Source organism: Vipera berus (assembly GCF_964194415.1).
Source record: "Vipera berus genome assembly, chromosome: 3".
Taxonomy (NCBI): Eukaryota; Metazoa; Chordata; class Lepidosauria; order Squamata; family Viperidae; genus Vipera; species Vipera berus.
The window spans coordinates 65,177,371-65,199,692 of NC_138204.1; the positions used below are offsets into that span (position 1 = coordinate 65,177,371).

General features: G+C 39.8%; 1 protein-coding gene across 1 annotated transcript; it reads left to right on the forward strand.

Annotated features, from left to right (window-relative positions):
• Positions 1–682: 682 nt before the first annotated feature.
• Positions 683–9,858, forward strand: BSND (barttin CLCNK type accessory subunit beta). Its single transcript, XM_081323682.1, has 4 exons — positions 683–1,007; positions 2,624–2,751; positions 5,470–5,700; positions 8,230–9,858. The coding sequence occupies exons 1-4, from the start codon at positions 831–833 to the stop codon at positions 8,651–8,653; spliced, it is 960 nt and encodes a 319-aa protein (XP_081179808.1). The 5' UTR covers positions 683–830; the 3' UTR covers positions 8,654–9,858.
• Positions 9,859–22,322: the final 12,464 nt, after the last annotated feature.

Below are 22,322 nucleotides of genomic sequence, written 5' to 3' on the forward strand. Positions count from 1 at the left end.
CTGGTGTCTTATATTTTGAAACACATTTTATATGTTGTTTCTGTGAATTTTATACACCATGCTGCATTTGCTACACCATAAGAAATAATAATATTCCCTGGACAAAAGATGTTTAAGAAATGTTTTCAATAAATAAACCAGGTTAATTACATACACATGAAGAAATATGTATTACTTGAGAGAAGCTTTATTTTAATTTGAAAGTAAAGTACTCCCTTGGCTGTCTACGTGCTGTCTGACTGGTAAATTCACCATTTACCAGTCAGCCCCTTTGACTGGAGCCTAGAACATCTAGCTTCCTCTCCACACCCCCTTGGCAAATCATTGGTAGCTTTTGCACGGTCTATAGCTAGGAGGAAGGTTATAGTAAAGCTCCCCCCAGGCAGCGTTACTCAAATGTGAATTTAAAGATCTTGTTTGCATTCATTACAAACCCATTTAAAACTGGCTGGCTGAGATCAGGGCAGGACTAGTCTAGAGGTGGAGCTGACACTTGTCCCCTTGCTGCCTCTGGAAGAGGTACCTGTGGATTGTCTGGGTCAGGAACAGCTGAAGGGAAACCCTGGATTTCCTTCCTTCCTTCCTTCCTTCCTTCCTTCCTTCCTTCCTTCCTTCCTTCCTTCCTTCCTTCCTTCCTTCCTTCCTTCCTTCCTTCCCTTCCCTTCCCTTCCCTTCCCTTCCCTTCCCTTCCCTTCCCTTCCCTTCCCTTCCCTTCCCTTCCGTCCCTCCTTCCCTTTTCCAGATTCCAGTTCAATCACCTTTTATAAATAAGTCCATCTACATTAGATTAGCTTGACGTTAATTTTGCTTTCCGAAGGGTATATGTTACAATGGCTGAAGAAAAAACATTTCGTTATGGACTTATTGTCCTGGGATTCTTTCTGGTCATGATCGGCATGTTCATCATGAGTGTGGACAAACCGCAAATCTATATCACTTTCTGCACGCTGGGAGTCTTGGTCATTGCTGTGGGCATCATCTGGAGCATGTGCCAGTGCTACCCAAAGGTAGGCAGCATTGTTTTAAAAAAATGTCTAAAACAGCAGCTAGCGCCTTTCCTTCCTTCCTTCCTTCCTTCCTTCCTTCCTTCCTTCCTTCCTTCCTTCCTTCCTTCCTTCTTTCCTTCCTTCCTTCCTTCCTTCCTTCCTTCCTTCCTTCCTTCCTTCCTTCTTATAGAGAATTGTTCAGGATGGGCTATCTAATTAACTGTTACTGAGACTGAAACTCGGCATAATATTGATTTTGCCAGTGAAATGTGTGTTGTACATGTGTGAATCTGTTAATCTGAATGAAACTGGAAGGAAGGAAGGAAGGAAGGAAGGAAGGAAGGAAGGAAGGAAGGAAGGAAGGAAGGAAGGAAGGGAGGAAGGAAGGGTTAACAAATACAAACAAATCAGAACTCTTTTGTGGCCAATGGCTGGTAGTCATGGGAACTTTATCAGCATTGTTTCTGATACATGATTTGCTCTTTTCCTTTGAACTCAAACGATCCCCACCACTCTTGGTTTTACTTATATCTTTATTCTCAGACAGGGCAGGTACATATGGAGCAAAAGTAGGAATCCTCGTGCAGTATAATGATTATATAGGCTGACATCACCTTCTTTCTCCAGGAAGAGCTTGATATCCCATGAGTCTTGGCTACCTGGACATAACTAGTCCATTTCTTCATTGGCCAGGCACTAGATAGGTTGCAGGAAGAACAGGCATGGGTTATGTGGTAGCAGGTTTCCATTTTCTGAATTCTATTACTAACTTCTGTTTGCTTTTCAGCCAATTTTTCTCCCTACCTCTTTTTGTTGGGGACCAGAAATTCGTAATGGGTTTAGGTATTTTCATATACAATTGGTTGGATGGAGTTAATTTAATCCTTTCAATGACTGGGATAAAATTTAACTGCCTGCAGGTTATTTGATTAGGTCAGTTAATTCCTTTATGGTGTTCCAACAATATATTACTTTCCATTGGCTCAGTTAAGGATGTGGTGGGAACAGGATAATTTAGACCTGGTAGGACCCAAAAGTATTCCTATAAACAAATATATTAGAGACTGGTACACTCCAATTTCCTGATATTATTTTTATCAAAATAAACAATTGTTTTTAAAAATCAGGTGGGAGGGTAGACAAGATTGGCACCAAGGAAGAGCAACATTTGTTCCATGGAAACCATATTACTAATGGCATTATTGTGGAAACAATTACATTATTATGGACACAATTATATTATCACGGACATCATGTTGCTTATTACATTATTTGCTTATTACTATATTGCCTCCCTAGAAAAGAAGTGGGGTAATAATGTAATACATTACTAAAGAGAAGCTGGCTAGCAGACTCTACGGTTGAATTGGTTTTCTGCAGTTGTATGGTCCTTTACACCTACTCAACAATGCAAACTTCTAGAGCAGGAGTCTTCAAACCTGGCCCTTTTATGACTTGTGGACTTCAACTCGCAGAATTCTGGGAGTTGAAGTACACAAGTCATAAAAGAGCCAAGTTTGAAAACCCCTGTTCTAGAGCCTGTTGAAGTGATACCTAGTGAAATTATACAGCTTTTTGCATATTCACACAAAACACAAATCGATCAATAGAGCCATTTTTTCTAACTTTTCCTCTAGATCAGAATTGTTTCCATTGACTCGGAGTCTGAGAAGTTTCTTGTAAAGAATCCAGAATCTGAAAAGTTCTTTGTAAAGAAGTTGGCTGCCTCATCATCTATTGAAAATAAGATTCCTGAGAAAGAAAGGTATGCTTATGAAGAAGCCAAGCCAGCAGGCTTCAGCTCAACAGTCCGCAATCTACATTTTAATTAGAGTGCTAGCCAGTAGGTACTAGAGGCTATGTTCCTCAGAAGGACAAGGTCAAGGATGAGAAATGCTGGCATGGGATAGCAAATGGCAATAAATATTATATTTTTAAATTAAACTCTCCATTACCATCTGTAAGGAAAAAAAAAGAAGGACATCTCAAAAGCTATTACTCATTTAATGCAAACTCATGAAATTACATTAGATTTCCACCTGCTAGAAACTAAAGGCTAATCTTGAGGTTCCAACATTCTTCTTAATGTTTACCTAGTCCCAGTAAATGTTCAGGATTTAAGGTGAGTAAAGAATGCACTTGCCTTTAGAAAGGGGTCTTCAAACTTGGCCCTTTTATGTCTTGTGGACCTCAACTCCTAGAATTCCTCCGCCAGGCACACTGGCTGAGGAATTCTGGGAGTTGAAGTCTACAAGTCATAAAAGGACCAAGTTTGAAGATTCCTGCTTTTTTAGGCTAAAAAAGATTATACAACTCATTGAGAAGATTCCCATAGAAAAAACTATAAATCCCATAGAAAAGTATAAATCCCATAGAGAGAACTATAAAGTTATAAAACGTGGAGTCTTCATACAAAAGATTCATTTCTCTGAAATTAGTATTCCTCAAGATTGTAAAGGAAAAAGCAAAAGCTAATGCCATGTGGTTCATTTTTATGAACTCTGTTGAGAATTGTTTTCCTGATTTAAGGACTGAATGTCATTTACTGTGACTTAGTCTCCTAGTAAGTCATTCATCAGGCTTTCTTAATTAAGGCCTCTTAACAAAGAAAGCTTTTCATAAAACATGGTTGCATGCTGAGTTATTAGCTAGCAAACAATATCCCCATTGGGGCAGCCATTCTAACTTCTAGTGAAGATGCACTACAGTTTAGGTTTGGTTTATTCTTGGTGCTAGCACAGTTTACCAAGTTAAACAAGGCTTCAGTTTCCAAGTGGGGAAAAATGGCCTGTAGTGAACTGCAAAATGTTGGCTCAGCCTTTCATTCAAACTGGCCAACATCTTCTTCAAGGAACAACTTTTCATTCAATGGGAAGGGCCACAGGGCATCTGCAGGGAGAGGCAAAAAAGTCCAAATAGAATTGTTTTATTGAAACTCTATTTCTTTCTATGGGTGTGTGACATCAACACATGTAGAAAATAGGTTTATGACCCTCCCCTAAGCACACACTGGCAAAGGGGCATACTGCAAGGGTATTAGAGTGATCATCTAGTCCAGTGGTGGCAAACCTTTTAGAGACCAAGTGCCCAAACTGCAACCCAAAACCCACTTATGTATCGTCGGGTGCTGGTTGGGCGTGGCCCATTGGCTGGGTATGGTCAATTGGGTGGGCATGGCCCATTAGGTGGGTGTGGCTGTGATGGCAGACTGGGTGGGACTAAAAAGTTCAATCAATCAATTCCAACTTTGCGAGATCTTTGATTGATTGAATGAACCTTTTTTTTTGCACATGGCGGTAAAGGCCTAAAGCCAAAAGGTTTTATAAAACCCAGCTGAAGGCCTAGGACTGGGGCGACGGCGTGCCACCTGTGGCATGCATCTAGTCTATTGAACTTGGAGCAGCCCCCCTCTTAGAAAAGCTTTCATGGGACTACTGTTCATTTGAAGGCATCCCCTGATTTAACAGCTATCTAGGCCAGGGATGAGGAAAGATGGCCCTTTTATGACTTGTTGACTTCAATTCCCAGCATTCCTAAGCCTGCCATGCAGAATTCTGGGAGTTGAAGTCCACAAGTCATAAAAGGACCATAGTTGCCCACCCCTAATCTAGGCTAACATGGATTTAAGGGCAGAGCCATAAGAAAAGGCAGCAGATCTTTGGGGTTGTCAAACAATAGTCCCAGTAACACCTAGAAAAGAAAATGAAGTCTGTTTTCCAAAATAGAGTTGCTGACTTTTGTTTGGTAAACTCTGATAAGTCCAGATAACCTGCTCTGCTTCCAAGTGTGGACTTGGAAAAGGTGATAGTGGGCTCAACTCATTATTTCTTTCCTGCATGTTTGAGTTAGTTTGAAAAAAATATATATAGTTTTTTTCCTTTTCTAAATACCAGCCCTTCAAGGGCACAAAATACCTCTTCCTATATCTTACTCTTGGTCAGTTGCCAATGCTCTACTCAATTGTAAAGCTCATTCTATCTGTTCATCCTTCCTTCTTTCATTATTTGTTAGATTTATGTCTTTCTTCCACAAACTCAAAGCAGCAATGTAGCATTGTTTCCTCAGATTTGTGTCTACAGCAACCATCCAGTGGGTTACGCTGGTCTACAAAAGACTAACTGGCCAAAAACATCCAGTGAGTTCTTTGGCTGACAGTAGAATAAAACCTTGTTTACTCTGTTTGTAGTCCAGTCTCAATCAGTATGTTACTTGTTATTAGTTTTAGTTCTGTCTGGTCAGTTTCATATGGAGAGGCAAAATACAATAAAATAAATCATTATGATTTCAATCCCCGAACCCCATCAATGCATGATATTACTTCATATTACTTCATTCTCCATAGGATCTCCTAAAGATCAAGCTCCTATTAATACTATTAGGAGGGAGGTCCATCTTTATGTTCAGGGATTAGCTATCTTGAAAATAAATTCATGGATGGATGGATGGATGGATAGAAATGAATTTTATCTTGCTTTCTCCACAGTTTGCAAACCCAATACACAAGCCAGGAAGAAGCTGACATATATGAGAAAAGCCTGCCCACTTATGAACAGATCCAGAAAAACAGTTCTGCAGAATGCTTGGGAACTTTGCCCATCCCAGTGCCACTGGTCAGGACAGGAAGACATCCTCATGTACATGCCAAGGCAGAGGTCCACAGGGACTCAGAGAGTAATGAGAGCCCTAACAGAGATGCAACAACTGGACTGAACTGGTGAGTAACATATATGAACTGTTTATGAATTAGCTTATACTAGGGCAATTGGATTTGGACTGCAGAAATGTAAAAGACTTATAGTTGGAAGCAAAGAGATACAGCAACCCTTAACTTTTTAATTACAATCGAATGGTTGTCCAGATTTATGTTGGTGCTAATTTATAATTGCATATCATCTCATTCCTTATGGACAACACTATTGGGACAAAAAAAGCTTATCCTTATTTTCATAGGTTTAATGATAGCCATGTATTGTAATTGGTAAAGCAGTCAGCCTAATATTTAGAATGGATTTGTCATTTTTGTCCACCTACTGAGTCATTCCCAAGACCTGGGTTGGATAGATGTACTTGTGAGATTCAAGGTACTGGTAATGGTGTTTAAGGCCCTACATGGCATGGGTCCGGAGTACCTTAGGGAGCACCTGCTGCCGGCATCAACTTCCCTCTGCCCTGTGCGCTCCCACAGAGAGGGCCTCCTCAGGGTGCCACCGATCAGAGAATGTCGATTGGTGGCCCCCAGGGGGAGGTCCTTCTCTGTGGGCGCCCCGGAGCTATGGAATCGGTTGCCGGTTGAGCTCCGGATGGCGCCCGATCTTCGCTCCTTCCGTCGCGATCTGAAGACATTCTTATTTGAACAAGTCGGCCTGGCCTGAAGGGGGATGGGTTGGGTTTTTATCTCATTTTTAATATCTGTATTTATTGTTTTTAGCTGGGCATATGTTTAATTTTCTTTTAACTTTTGTATTTTTGTATTTTTTATATATCTGCCCTGTTCACTGCCCTGAGTCCTTCGGGAGAAGGGCGGTATATAAATAAAATTATTATTATTATTATTATTATTATTATTATTATTATTATTATTATTATTATTATTATTATTATTTGTTTAATAATGTTAAAAATGTTATTACAAGATGTAAGTTGTTACAAGTACAGCTGCCTGTTGCGGTTGACTGATGGTGATTTTGTCAGTGTTGACAGTATTCAAGTGGTGCTTTAGTTGTTGTAGTTGTTATTATTAATTTTTTGGTAGCGGGGGGGTGGGGGGAGATAAAGGAACTACTGAATAGGAAGCTTCACTATATATGACGTTAGGAAAAGCTATATCGTATAAAATTATTTTTGCACCTGGATTACTTTTGACACAACCTTATAGTTTTGAGAGTAAAAATAAAACAATTGTTGATTTACAGAGTCAGAATCAACATGGGGATTCTTCATAGTGAATTTTATATTTTTAGAATTGTTTCAGTGAAAAGGTCTTAATTTACCAGGTCTTTCATCACACTCACAATATTTTGCTTTACATGATACAATGAATATTCTGTGGAAAGTGCCTAAAGGAAATTAAGCCCTTGTTTACAACTCCTAAAATGTTATGGTAACTCTGAAGTAGATCACCTTGCTCAAAACATTCCTAACTTTAATGGATGGAAACTAATCACGGAGACCTAGAAGCAACCTAAAAATAATGAGAATTTTCCTGACAATTAGAACAATTATGACAATCAGTGAAACAACTTGCCTCCAAAAGTTGTGAATGCTCCAACAGTGCAAGTTTTTAAGAGACTGGACAACATTTGTCTGAAATAGCAACAGGTTGGACTAGAAGACCTCCAAGGTCCCTTCCAACTCTGTTATTCTGTTTTAAACTCCATTTTCCATGCAATCTCAGCAAAAATATCGCCAGTGTATATTCCTTAAAAGGCATCACTAACTTTATTTTAAAATTCTTAAAACTTTATTACATGTGTTTTACAAAAGGTAGGTATTTTGATGATATAATTAAAACATTATCTAGGAAAAAAATAGGTTGACTCTTTATTGTAATATTTGATAATGAAGTATGATGTAATATAGCTATTTTGATTATGTGCCATCAAGTTGCTTCTCATTCTTAGCAAACTCCAAGTGGAGAAATGATGGCAGCAATCACTAGCAGAAAATTACTGGACATGGAACTAGATGCATAAGGTTATAATCTAGATTAATTGAAAGTACTTTTAAAGTTGTAATGTTTCTTCTAAGACTGCCTCTATGGATATTTCATCTTCTCACTTTCATTTTATTGCTTCATTCACTGGGAATACCAATTTACTTGAATAGAGTTGCTCTAATTGATTAATGTACTGTAACTGATGAATTATCAAATCATGTTGTGATCTTAGTTAAAGGAAAGATGAAATTTCTAAAAAAAAAGTTTGGTTGAATAAAATACAGTAGAAGCACTCTAGTTTCCAACTTTTAAAGGTCAGTATAGTCATATTGCCTAGTACAGTTTTATTTTCCACTCATTCTTTTATCAAAATGCTGATGTTGGACGGGGTTGGTCAATAATAACATCTAGTCCTAGAAACCAAACTGGTAACAAGGAAATTAGTCACTCTGGACTAATAACCTGGTACAAACCTAACATCCACATTGCTTCATTTACTGTAAACTTTTCAGTTGAAACCCAAAACAGTTCAACAAACAGCCTTAGGAGGAATGCCCTTTACTAAATCCTTTTTTTTCTCCCTTCCAGTCCATCTAAGAGGTTTCCAAGGGTTGCACCATTAGCATCTCTTCAAGAGGAAGTGGACACTTCTTCACTGGACTCCACTTCCAACAGCCCATTTTTACAGAGATGGAAAGATGTCCCAAATCCTGTGTCTCTAATGGGAAGCCAGCTCCAATTCAAGCTTCCTTCTTACGAAGATTTCTCCTTGATTGATTCCCTGGCGGTGGAAGGTCAGGGGCAGAGCAATGAAAACACCACGACCCCAAGTCAGAGCCATCGCTCTGTTCCTCCTACATCAGGTGATGGCATTGTGGGAATAGCAGATTGTGGTCCTCTGGAATGCAGCAGAGGCTTGCAGGAGGCAGAAGAGGATGATTTATACTATGGGATCCAGGAAAGCCCAAGAGACAGCATTCCTTCTCTTATTGTTGCTGAACCAAAGCCATAAGCCCCATCCCCCCAAGATGGGAAAGCACAGAAGTTTCAACATTTTTACATTTCAAATTCAGAGAGCATGAAGGGGGATGGAAAAGAGATAATTCAATCAAATCCATGGCATTAAGGGTTATTTTTTTGCTGTGGGATGGAAAAGAAAAAGATGTGGATATTTTTTTTTAAAAAAAAGTCAGAGTAAGAAATAGTAAAAAGAACCAAGGCAGACTGGAAGAAAAAGTCTATTCCAAATCCAAGAACAATGTGCTATGTATGTGTCTCTGTGTCTAGGGAGAGCGTATATATGTTTAAATTCAAAGTGTGTTAATGAAAGCTGAGGCCTGTCCTGGGGAGTGGAGTCTAATGTTTGTTTTAGGGCAGTGTTTCTCATCCTCAGTGACCTTAACATGTCTGGATTCCAACTTCTGACATGCTGGCTGGAGAATCCTAGGAGTTGATCCACAAATTTTAAAGTTGCTGAGGTTGAGAATATTGCTTTAGAGCAGGGGTGGGAAACCATGGCCCTTTTATGACTTATGGACTTCATCTCCCAGAATTCCTGAACATGGATGGCTCAGGAATTCTGGGAGTTGAAGTCCACAAGTCATAAAAGGGGCCATGGTTCCCCACCCTGCTTTAGAATATCATAGAAGAAGGTGATCACAGACTATCAAGCTTACCTAACCTGTGATGCATCCAGCCATATCCAATCCACCATTACATTGGGTATCTTAAATAAATAAATAAAATCTTAGGAAAACTAATCAAGCTTTTTTTTTAAAAAAAGGGATTTTTGAAATGAGGATAATGTGCCAAATGATAAACAAAGTTGTACAGATATGACAAATTGTTTTGAAACCTATTTAAGTGCAACAGAAGTGCCTTTTTGTAGTACCAAGAAATATTCATTTCTAAAATCTGTCAAGCAGGCTATGCCTCCTTTCATAAGTGGAAGCATCAGCTTTGATTATTTTATGGGATAAATAAGCCAGTTACAGACTATCAAGTCCCTTTATCATTTTTATTGATTATAACTGACCCTTTCCCCCTCATCTGCAGCAGCAGATTTCTTCAGATGTTTTGGAATGCAACTTTATCATTTTTGTATTGGCTGTATATTATGGGAACTGTACTCCATCAGAATTACCACTCAATGTAATCTGCGTTTGGCTCCTAGAAGATTTATGTGTGCCTCCAATTAAGTTCACGCATTTGAAAATAAATTCATTTATTAAATAACATATGTTTTCAGTGACTTCCTTCTGAAAGAAACCAAATCTTATTAAGAAGTTCTTAATGTTCTAATAATTGTGATGAAAATAATGATTATGAACAGGGAATTTTCTGGATCAGGTCAAGGACATCAGGAGCTTCACTGCATAATCCAAAACTGGATCCAAACCTATGTTTTATTTTGTTTAATTTACATGTAGGGTTAATTTTCATGTTCAGACATCTTTTCTGTTGTCTGGAGAAGATTGCACAGAATATTTTCGAAGGCTCCATGAAATCCTGTGGGCTTAGGTGGTAGGTTTTAGCTGCAGAGACATAAAACAGTTGGGTAGTGCTTCAGATTCTGTTTCCAAAAAGTGTTTGGCAGCGCATGGACCTGGCCTTAACTCCTGAAAGCAGCTGCATCTTTCCTGGCATCCGAATCATGACTTTCCCTCAATAGCCTAATGCGGTACCCAAAAATGCAGCAAAACGATTCATGGTTGACTTGAACATCATTTGCTGATGCTTTCTTTCTATGGAATATGTGTGAAATGGTACTCTAAATATGCAATGGTACTCTAAATCACAGAAGATGTAAGATAAGGGTGCTTTCATTATTTCATATAAATTTTCATATACATGTAATAAATAAGTAAATAAATAAATTTACTAACTCCATTTTGCTGTGTGTTCACTGGCGTGGTTGTACATCATAATCCCATTTAAATTTGAATGTTATTGCAGCTAGACAAATTTTGGATGATTTTAGGCCTTGCTTCAGCCCGATTTCCTTCTAAGCCTACTCTTTTCATTAGCATGAATTCAAGAAATTCACTTAAACATTCCTTGATTTTTGTGGGAAAAGACAACTTCAAGTTTTGCTTCCACCTATCACTTTGGATATTTAAAAGGATGCCATTGTATCTCTGCAGAAGAAGCCCTCTGTCCCTCAATTCACTGGTCCAAATTATGGACGTGACACAATAGTTGCATGCTGATTTTTTCCCCAGCATTTTTTCCTAAACAACGGCCCTTTGATATTAGTTGCAACATATAAAACTGGAGGTTAAAACTGGAGGTTAAAAAACACTTCTGTGTCAATATCCAGGCAGCTTGCTTGCTCTTGCTTCATTGCTCAGTGTGATCTCAAGTGAGTAGCAGACGTGTGTGAGCCATGGCTGGACAGAAGGGCCCTCTGCACCTTTGCTATGGAGGTATGGCTTCATGGTTCAGTTCCTGCCTCATGGCTATTGAAGATCAACTTGTTGTGGTGGAAAATCTGGAGTGATTTATATCAGTCTGTTGGCTGTTCCTGCAAAGAGAAGAAGCAGTGCTTCCGGGCAGTTCGAAATTTGACAAATTGTGGCAGAAGGATTTGATGCTCATTTTATCCATTTCTAACTCGGCTGCCCCAAGCCTTGGTCTTATACAATATCAACATTTGGAAAGCAGTCCCATTGGGAAGTACTTCTTAGCAACTTGTATTTAGAACGAAAGACTTAGGAACTGCCCAGACTCGTCAATTTCTGAATTAATTCTTAATAATTTCCTCCTCCTTCTGAATGCCAGTCCACAACACAAAAATACAAGTCTTGCTGCACAAAAAAAGGGATATTTCTCAAAACAAAAGGAATGTCTTCAAGCTGAATATATAGCCAAGTTATCCTATTTCTCCATCGGGATTTACTTGTGAGAGCTTTTTAGCTTTTAACAGCTAGGGGTTATCAAGTATATATTTTTTATTCCCTGCTATAAATTTGGAGGGTTTTGCCAATTAATGTAAATAGGGCTTAATAAGGACCAGCACTTTCCAAGTATTAGTTACATATAACAGGTAAGGATACTTTTGGCAAAACCACTAATAAACTTAGCCAGCCATCACCTCTTGGGATTAGGGCAAAGAAATACATGATCAATATCCAACTAAGAAATCCATATTATCCTCTTGTGGGTTTTTTAAAGGAATATTTACATTGTGACAACATAATAATGATAAAAAATACATCAGCTGGTATGGTGTATTTTTTTGGTCCTCTTCCCTTAGAATATGTTACTTTATTATTTAATTGTTAAATTTTTTAAAACTAAAATCTGGCCTTCAAATTGAAAACTATTTGAGTTGTTCAGATTAGACAACAAAAATGTATCAACATGTCCACAAGTCTAAAGAAGGTCTGCTGAAGGTCCCAACCATCTTGAGGTGGTGTGGACCATGGGGCAGACTCTTATACGGGTAGTCCTCGTCTTATGGATCACAACTGAGTCAAAAATTTCTGTTGTTAAGCACGATAGTTGTTAAGTGAATTTTGCCCCATTTTACTACCTTTCCTGTCACAATTGCTGAGTGATCACTGCAATTGTGAAGTTAGTAATGGCTTCCCCATTGACTTTGCTTGTCAAAAGGTCGCAAAAGGTGATCCCATGACCCTGGGACACTGCAATTATCATAAATATGAGTCAGTGGCCCAGTGTTTGACTTTTGGTCATGTGACTATAGGGATGCTGCAATGGTCATGTGAAAACTGGTCATAAGTCACTTTTTCAGTGCCATTGCAACTTTAAATGGTCACTCAATGAACGGTTGTATTACCCATAGTTACTGTATACCCCTTATATTTTGGAATCATCATCATCATCATTCTAGCCATTGTCTATCCACTGCAGGATGAAGGCCTCTTCTGTATGTTTCCAACCAATATGGTCCTGGGCTTTCTTTTGCCAATTGGGCCCACAATACTTGCTGATGTTGTCGATCCATCTTCTTTTAGGTCTCTTTCGTGGATGCTTTTTATCAAGTCGGATCCATTCTATGATTACCTTGGTCCACCTGCCACCAGTTCTTCTTGTTATGTGACCAGTCCCTTTCCTTTTCAATTCTTTTTTTTCTTTACTTCCCCTAAGTACATTTGGACCTGACCTTCCTTGGGTTTCACAAGGCTTTGAAGACCCTTCTGTTCAAGCATGCCTTTGATCTTGGATGATTTGGGGAGATTATGTTTTACCATATTAGTATATTATTTAGTTTTATTGTTGATTTACTTTTGCTGCCCAGAATCAGAACAATGGAATGATTTGCAAATACAAGCTAATACGCATACAAGAATGTAAGTAGGTAGGTAGGTAGATCGGGGGTACATACTGTAGCAGGTCTCAACCAGAATATTCACCTAGAAGGCCTCCTTCATCTTCCTGCCAAATGTTTCTGGTCTATCCTGGACCACAGCAAACTTACAGTATATGGGAGAATTTACATTTCTAGCTTCAACCTTGTAGAACAACTTTTGTCAACCTTAACAACCTCCAGATGCGGCTTTGTTACCCTGAGTTTTCGGCAGTGATCATTCTGGCAGGAAAATTCTGAGTTTTGAATTGAGCATGGACAATTTTGGTGCATTTGATAAAGCTTACATGAGCTTCAAGCAGAGCTTTGAAAGACGTTTTGGGTTAGAAGAAACACTTTGCGAAGGAAGTTTTATGGTGAGTGCACTGCAGCAGCAGAAGTGGGAAGTAACGATGGCCAGAAGCATGACATCTACTTCGAATGCTTCGCTGAAGAATTATATTTTAGTATAAGTTGCACTGACAAAGGTAATGCAGCTGTTCACCATGTCAACAGACGCTTGAGATGCCTTGTTTACATTAAACAGAAAAGCCCTAGTTCATGACCTCAAAACATCCTTCAAAGCTATGCTTCAAGCTCACGTAAGCTTTATCAAATGCGCTGAAGTATTTTCGCTCAGACCTTCTTATTTGTGGATATTTTTCATATCTTCCAGTATTTTCAAAGCGTTTATCCATTCTGACAGTTCTGACCAACCTGCCCCCACCCTTTGAGGCTTAAGACTTGTGATCTGCATCTCTGATAGTGTCCTTTAGAGTGGCCATTGTTTAAGGCTTGGCCATCATGGTCTTCCCTTCAACTGGGATTTTTTTGTTTGTTTCATCTTTTGTTTTTTTTCTAAAGAAGAAGGACTCTGAACGGGATTTGGCATGGGGATAAGATGACTGTATGACTGGTATCAGCAGATGGTTTCCATTTCTGTTGCCTCACAATGCAATACCAAACTTCGTAGACTTTGGAATCTGAGATGACATACAAAAATTAAAGCATACATACATACTGTAGGTGGAATCAAAGTTCACTATCCTTTTGTGGAATTGTTTTCTATTGCTGGAACTGGGAGATGGCAGTTTTACCCTCTCTTGTAGCTTCAATGTGCTCCTGAAAAGATGTACCAAGCATCCCCTAAAACTGTGGAGGGACCATGAGGCTTGCAAGGAAGAATGAAAATGTTTACTGCCACTGATGGGTTCTAACCAAGGGGAGTAATCGAGAAAGAGCCAGGTAGATTTTATTTCATTGAATCAGAGGGATGGAAAAAAAACTTTGGAGATCTTCCAATCCATCCTCCCTGCCCAAGGCAGGAATATCATATCCTCCCAGAAAAATGACTTCCCAATATTTCATTGAAAATGTGCAGGGTTGGTCTCCTAAGAAGTCTATGCCACTACTTAATAGTTCTCGTGGCCAGGAAATTTTTCCTTATTTTAAATTTGGTTCTCCCTCTGTAAAACATCCATACACTGCTTTTTGTCCTACCTTGAAGCTCGGGTGAATAAATTCACACCCTCTTCCTTGTAACGGGTCTTCTAATATTTGAAGACTGCTATCATATATCCTCTCTGCCATCTTCTTACATAGTTATTGCCCGTACTTCATTGAAGTGTAGCGGAGATATTTAGCAAATACCTTCATCTAATAGAACAACAACTCATGCGTGTCTATTTCTAGAAAGTAGACAACAGTGAGAGGGTGCTCCACATTGTTGGGGTGAATATTAGGAAAGAGATGCCAGTATGACACCAGTATACCCAGTTAATAATCTGGATCCAGGTGACCTTGAATAAGAATTAGAAATATAGTAGATGCCAGTGTGCTTGCTAGAAAACTGGAGTCGTTTGTTTTCAGCAGCTTGTCAAGATAGTCTTATCATATTATTTATCTTTTTTTTCCATCTTCTCTAGGCATTGACTGCTTTTTTTATATTTATCCTCTTGGCATAACATCAGCAAAAGTTGCACTATGACCTTCAGAGCTTGGAGCTATGCCTTGGGTTCGATCCTATGCATCTCTGTGGAGGAATTAATAGAGAAGAAGAAAACAAAGTCATAAGCAATGTTGCTTGGACAACGGCAAGGGAGGCTTGCCAGCGGAGAAAGAAGTGAAAGGTGGAAAAATGAATGTTTCCTAAACATTGTACTCAGAGAACATAAACTCTTAGGAAAAAGAAAAGGGATCCTGTCTTGTTTACCTCTGACTAGCAATTTTCAAATCACCTTTGAACTGGTTTCTTTCTTCACTCTATCATAGTACGGAGGTTTTTTTTCCACAGCGCTTAGCTTTTCTGATGGGACCTGCCCTTTCTTCAGATCTCTCCTGGATGACGTTCCAAATAAGGAACTCACCAACCATTTGTTAAAGCTCATAAAATCAGCGTGATCTTTTCTGGAAGCAAGACAGTCACGATCCACCCAATGTCTGTTTGATATCCACCCAGTGCATATGGAGGAGGATTAGAGATCTACGGTTAGCGGTATATGGCCAGGGCCCCTTGTTCACTACTGAAATGCATCTGCTAATGGGCTGGCCCAGTGTCAGTTTGGTCTGAACATCAGAAGTTTGCAAGAGAAGCCTACTGACCTGAATAAAATTTGCCAATGCACATTTTTATAGAGAGAGATTTGCTTCAGGAAAAATTGTGGACTTGCATTTTCTCGCATCGTCTTTCCCTGCAAAAGAGGGTTCTTTTCTGTCCTTTTTATCTAAAGCTGCTTGAAAACTTATTTCTGATTATTTTGGGGAGTGGTTTTGAGTTTACCTTGTGGTGGCTGAGGGTATCGCTGCTACAGCTGATGTATGCATTTGCTTGTTTATTTTCTATCTGTATATTGTCTCAAAACATTTACCACCTTAATCTTGTTTGAACCAACCAAAACTGTCCAATGATCCCAGGGGGGAATGTATATCATAAACCCCACCTTTTTTAAAAAAAAAATGTATGACACACATTAAAACGGGTGTATCATCAATTGCAGGATTGTGCCACCTTCTTGACATTTTGACCTCTCCCGTTCCTTGCAGAGACTGCCAGATTTAGCAGAACTTAGTCTATTTTCTAAGCCCACCAGACAAAGGTGAGGTTCACTTGATAAATAGTAAGAAAGAATTCATTCTGGTCTAATGACTGCATTCGCATGTTGTGCTAAGACAAAAGGTGGTTTAGCTTTAGCATATTGTGCGAATGTCAAAAATTGCCGCCGATTCAACAACCCATGGCTTAGCACCATGTGTATAGCATGTCCCTGCCTATAAAATCATGTGGCTCATGGACTTTCAGTGAAGTAGCTCAAATCCTGGATATCCATAGGGGTTAAGTATTATAAGAAGAGGTACATTCCTGCATGAAATTAAAACATGCATTTTTTTTAAAGCTTCCTATTTGTAGACAAGGCTGAGGCAACAATCAACAGCCTTGGAAATAACCTTGACCTAGGGCAAAGAAGCCAAGCCAATTAGTTACATTACAGAAATAGCTCACCTGAGTAGAAATTAAAATCAGGAACGTTTGGAGTGAAAAACAACAACAACTCCCGAGCAAATCATTACTACAAGCATCAAGTGAAGGCTGGAATGGCTGGGAATTCTGGGAGCTGCAGTCCTCTCACAGAGCTGGAGGGTGTCAGGTTGAGAAGTAGGGGCTGCCAAGGCAGATGTGACTTAGGCTATGTGGGAAATGGGCGACCTAACTCACAGGTCTCCAACGTTGGCATCTTAAGACTTGTGGACTTCAATTCTTAGAATCCCCCAGCCAGCCAGACCCCAGAGCAAAAAGAAATGGTGAAACATCTTTCACCTTTTATCCGGGGGAAGGATTCATTTGGCAACAGAACACTTATAGGCCAAGAAGGGGATATAGTTTATTGTGTGAAATTAGGATATTTAATTTAAATTGCAAAATGAATCTATTGATTGTACTGACTGGAGAGAATATTGGTAGCTTGGGATTGAACTGTGGGGTCTCTGAGCTTGATGGTTTTCATCAACGCACTGATGACGTCATCTAGTTGGGTAATGAAACGTCTGCAAGAAAACCACCAAGCTCAGAGAGCACCAGAGACCCTGATGATTTTACCTTTTGTGCCCTAGCCATGCAATGTACCTTGGTAACAGAAGTATCCAGGGAGTGCATTATTATGGCAAAAAAGTCAAGATGGTGACTGCAATTGAAGACCTTACCCTTTTTATATGCAATGCATATAAAAGCAGGCTTCCATCAGATGGTCAAGGCTGCCATCTTGACTTTTTTGACCCTCCTCCTGCAAACAGCAGTCTTGGAACTGCTGTTGAGCACAAGCAGAGTAGAAAAATGGGAAGCGAAGCATCGAATCCTTAGCCTGCATTGCAACCTCACACCTGAGGTTGGTCAGACATGGGAAAAAGTTTCTGTCAGAAAGGCAGGGGAAAGATTTAAGTGTTTCTTCTAATCTAAATAACATCCATGCCTCTTATTCCAGAGTCATCTGCAAATGAATTCAACGCGTATTTTTGCTTTCCCCCTTTCAAAAGAAAAACAGAAGGGAAACTACAAAGGCTGAGTATGCAGAAGTCCTTGACTTACAACTATTTGTTTAATGACAATTCGAAATGTCAGGAGTACTGAAAAAAGGTGACTTGCCCCCGGTCCGCACGCTTATGACTGTCACAGAGTCCCTGTGGTCATGTGATCAAAATTCAGGTGCTTGGAAACTGACATGTATTTGCAACAGTTGTGGCATCCCAGGGTTACATGATCATCATTTGCAACCTTCCCAGCCAGCTTCTGGGAAAAGCTGGATTTGCTTAACAATTGCATGATGCACCTAACAACCCTAATTTACTTAGCAATCATGCCAAAAAAGGTTGTAAAATTGGGCATGACTCACTGACCGTTTGTCTTTAGCAACAGAAGTTCCTGTCCCAATGAGTACCTGTACTCATTCTCCTAGGAGTGGAACTCCGTTAACTAAATCACACATTAATCAAGCCACCATTCATTGAACTATAGTCACTGAATAAACCACAATTAGTTAGCTACACCTAATATAGCCCCATCATTGTTTATAAGGCTGGGTTTCTGTCATAGGCTAATCCACTAGGTTCCTGTAGGAATCTAACTTAACACACTCTGAGGCTGGCAGGGAAAGATTATTAAGGTATAAAAAATTAATTAACTATGTACATTCATTCATACATACATATATATTTCTTAAAGCAACTCTACCCAGGAAAAGACAAGGATGAGGTACTAAAAAAGTAAAACACAATAATGTACGGTAGGTTGAATCAAATCATATTTAGAATAAATCTTCTGAAATCAATAGGGAAGGAATGAGTCATGATCTTCTCAGCAATTTCATCAAGCCTATTCTGATTAAATCTGGTTCTTGGTTATTTCATTCCTTATCTTGGAACCAAAACTCGACCCATTTGGTAAATTTGTGCCAGTCTGCCCTCTAGTGGAAAAATGTACACTCACACTCCACTGGGTATCCATCAGAATGGTATGGTATACAGTCCACCTTCCCTTAAACTTTCAGAGCAGAAAGAATCAGATATTATATATGTGATGTCCCTGTATATAAGTTTTACATGGCTTCCACCCCATACCCCCATCTTGGAGAGGAGGAGATTTCATTAAGCCATGACTACCTGTACTGTAGTACCTATACTAGCATACCTCTATCTCCATCCATCCTTCCATCCATCCATCCATCCTGTTGCTAGAAATCAAAAATAACTTGATGCCACTCATTCAATCAACTGGTATGGTAGAGCATAGCAGGGGTCCCCAATCCCTGGGACGTGACCTATTTGGAACCCGGCCGCGCTAGCGGTGGGCTGACACTCAAGCAGCTTGACTTGTGCGAGTGGCAGACTGGCGCGTGTGCAAATGCACACACAGCCCCACTTGCGCAAGTCGAGCTGCACACGCACATTCGCACCAGCCCACTGCTCGTGTAGCCCAATGCCCCTCCCCCCAGGCCACCAAAGTTGGGGACTGCTGTAATATGGTATGGAGTATAGTACAGTACAGTAGTATAACACAGTCTACAGTGCAGTAATACAGAGACAGAATCAGGGATTTTTTTGGTGTCTGTACTTGCTAAACCTCTAACCCAGTGTTTCTCAACTTTAGTTACTTTAAGATGTGTGGAGTTCAACTCTATGCTGGCTGGGGAATTCCAGGAATTGAGGTCCACACATCTTCAAGTTCTAGCCTTTTCATCCAGAACTATTCCGCACCATTCTGGATCATTCATGGTTTACTTTAGATATCAATAAATGCACAATCAATAGATGCACAATAAATGGAATACCGGCTGCCTTTTAAGGATTCTTCAGATTTTTGTACTCCACATTTGATAGTCCTATCCCTGATACTGGATCAAATGCAAATATTTGAGTAGCAGCATCCTTTTAATAATAATGTTGGACAACTTGATTGTGTATTTTCTCTTTATTTATTCTCCTGCTGCTTATTGCTCCTATAGCCAAACTGCAAAAAAGTGGTCTTATCTCATAAATGCTATTTTTTTTCTTAAGAAATCTGAGAAAAAAACCTTTTCTTCTTTATGCCCCAAAGGCAGCTATCTCCAATACAGTGTCTTATCGATATGTGGAGCTACATTATTCATGGATCCAGACGGTATGATAATCATATCATTACTGTTCGTCCAAGCTATTTTTGGACACAGGTTTTGCACTCTTTCTGAAAAGGGCTAGTAAAACCAAGTTCAGAAGTAGTGAAGCAAGGAATCACAGGCAACCTGTTACTTGGGAATTTGATAGATAATTTAACCTGCTGTTCACTCTGCTGCCCACAGTTGCTCAACTCCATCCGCCCCACATTAGAGAATGAGATTGGTGGTCATTTTCAACAGTATTTTGAGACATTCCCCCTTCATGGATTATTGCCTTGTCGTGGCGAAGGGGCTTGCGTAATTCAATGAAGCTATGAGCTATGACGTGCAGGGCCACCCAAGACGGACAGGTCATAGCAGAGAGTTCTGACAAAACGTGATCCACTGGAGAAGGAAATGGCAACCCACTCCAGTATCTTTGCCATGAAAACCCCATGGATAGTACCAAAAGGAAAAAAGATATGATGCTGGAAGATGAGCCCCTCAGGTCAGAAGGCATCCAATATGCTACTAAGGAAGAGCAGAGGGCTAGTACTAGTAGCGCCAGAAAGAATGAAGCGACTGGGCCAAAGCCGAAAGGACGCTCAGCTGTGGATGTGTCTGGTGGTGAAAGGAAAGTCCGATGCTGTAAATATTTTTTCTCCATAGGAACCTGGAATGTTAGATCCATGAATCAAGGAAAGCTGGACGTGGTCAAACAAGAGATGACAAGACTGAACACCGACATCTTAGGAATCAGCGAACTAAAATGGACAGGAATGAGTGAATTTAATTCAGATGACCATCAGGTATACTACTGCGGGCAAGAATCCCTCAGAAGAAATGGAGTAGCCTTCATAGTCAATAAAAGAGTAGGAAAAGCAATACTGGGATACAATCCTCAAAATGACAGAATGATCTCAGTTCGAATCCAAGGCAAACCATTCAATATCACAGTAGTCCAAGTCTATGCCCCAACCACCGGTGCTGAAGAGGATAAAATTGACCGGTTCTATGAAGCGCTACAGCACCTTATAGAACTAACACCAAAAAATGATGTCCTTATCATCATGGGGGATTGGAATGCTAAAGTAGGAAGCCAAAAGATAACCGGAATAACAGGCAACTTTGGCCTTGGAGTACAAAATGAAGCAGGGCACAGGCTGATAGAATTTTGTCAAGAGAATACCATGGTCATAGCAAACACTCTTTTCCAACAAGCCAAGAGACGGCTCTACACATGGACATCACCAGATGGTCAACACAGAAATCAGATTGACTATATGCTCTGCAGCCAAAGATGGAGAAGCTCTATACAGTCAGTAAAAACAAGACCAGGAGCTGACTGTGGTTCAGACCATGAGCTTCTCATTGCAAAGTTTAGGCTTAAACTGAAGAAAGTAGGGAAAAGCACTAGGCCACCCAGGTATGAATTAAATCATATCCCTGTTGAATATACAGTAGAAGTGACAAATAGATTTAAGGAATTAGATCTGATAGACAGAGTGCCTGAAGAACTATGGACAGAGGTTCGCAACATTGTAGAACAGGTAGCAACCAAAACCATCCCAAAGAAAAAGAAATGCAAGAAAGCAAAATGGCTGTCTGAGGAAGCTTTGCAAATAGCCGAGGAAAGGAGGGAAGCAAAAGGCAAGGGAGAAAAAGAAAGATACGCCCAATTGAATGCAGAATTCCAGAGAATAGCTAGAAGAGATAAGAATGTCTGCTTAAATGAACAGTGCAAAGAAATAGAAGAAAACAATAGAATAGGGAGGACCAGAGATCTCTTCAAGAAAATTGGAGAGATGAAGATAAGGTTTCATGCAAAAATGGGCATGATAAAGGACCAAAATGGCAGGGACCTAACTGAGGCAGAAGAGATTAAGAAGAGGTGGCAGAATTACACAGAAGAACTATACAAGAACAAGCTTAACATCCCTGATAACCACAATGAGGTGGTCACTGACCTCAAGCCAGACATCCTAGAATGTGAAGTGAAGTGGGCCTTAGAAAAGCTGAGCAACAACAAAGCTAGTGGAGGTGACAGTATTCCAGCTGAGCTATTCAAAATCTTAAAAGACGATGCAGTAAAAGTGCTACACTCAATTTGCCAGCAAATTTGGAAAACTCTACAGTGGCCACAGGATTGGAAAAGATCAGTTTACATCCCAATTCCAAAGAAAGGCAGTGCCAAAGAATCTTCAAACTATCGCACCATTGTACTCATTTCATATGCTAGTAAAGTTATGCTTAAAATCCTGCAAGCTAGACTCCAGCAGTATGTGGATCGAGAACTACCAGAAGTACAGGCAGGATTTCAAATAGGCAGAGGAACTAGAGATCAAATTGCCAACATACGCTGGATCATGGAGAAAGCTAGGAAGTTCCAGAAAAACATCTACTTCTGCTTCATTGACTATGCTAAAGCCTTTGATTGTGTGGATCACAACAAACTGTGGCAAGTTCTTAAAGAGATGGGAGTACCAGACCATCTTATTTGTCTCTTGAGAAACCTATAAGCGGGTCAAGAAGCAACAGTGAGAACTGGGGAAGAAATGGAGATAGTGACAGATTTTATTTTCCTGGGCTCCAAGATCACTGCAGACAGGGACTGCAGCCAAGAAATTAAGACGCTTGTTCATGGGGAGGAAAGCCATGGCAAATCTATACAGCATACTAAAAAAGCAGAGTCATCACCCTGCCAACAAAAGTGCATATAGTCAAAGCTATGGGCTTCCCAGTTGCAATGT

What these genes read in the sequence shown, in the direction of transcription:
- BSND (XM_081323682.1), top strand. Translation starts at nt 831, where the DNA reads ATGGCTGAAGAAAAAACATTTCGTTATGGACTTATTGTCCTGGGATTC. An exon ending in TGTGCCAGTGCTACCCAAAG is followed by an intron (nt 1,008 to 2,623) that starts GTAGGCAGCATT and finishes CTTTTCCTCTAG; the next exon opens with ATCAGAATTGTTTCCATTGA. An exon ending in AAGATTCCTGAGAAAGAAAG is followed by an intron (nt 2,752 to 5,469) that starts GTATGCTTATGA and finishes CTTTCTCCACAG; the next exon opens with TTTGCAAACCCAATACACAA.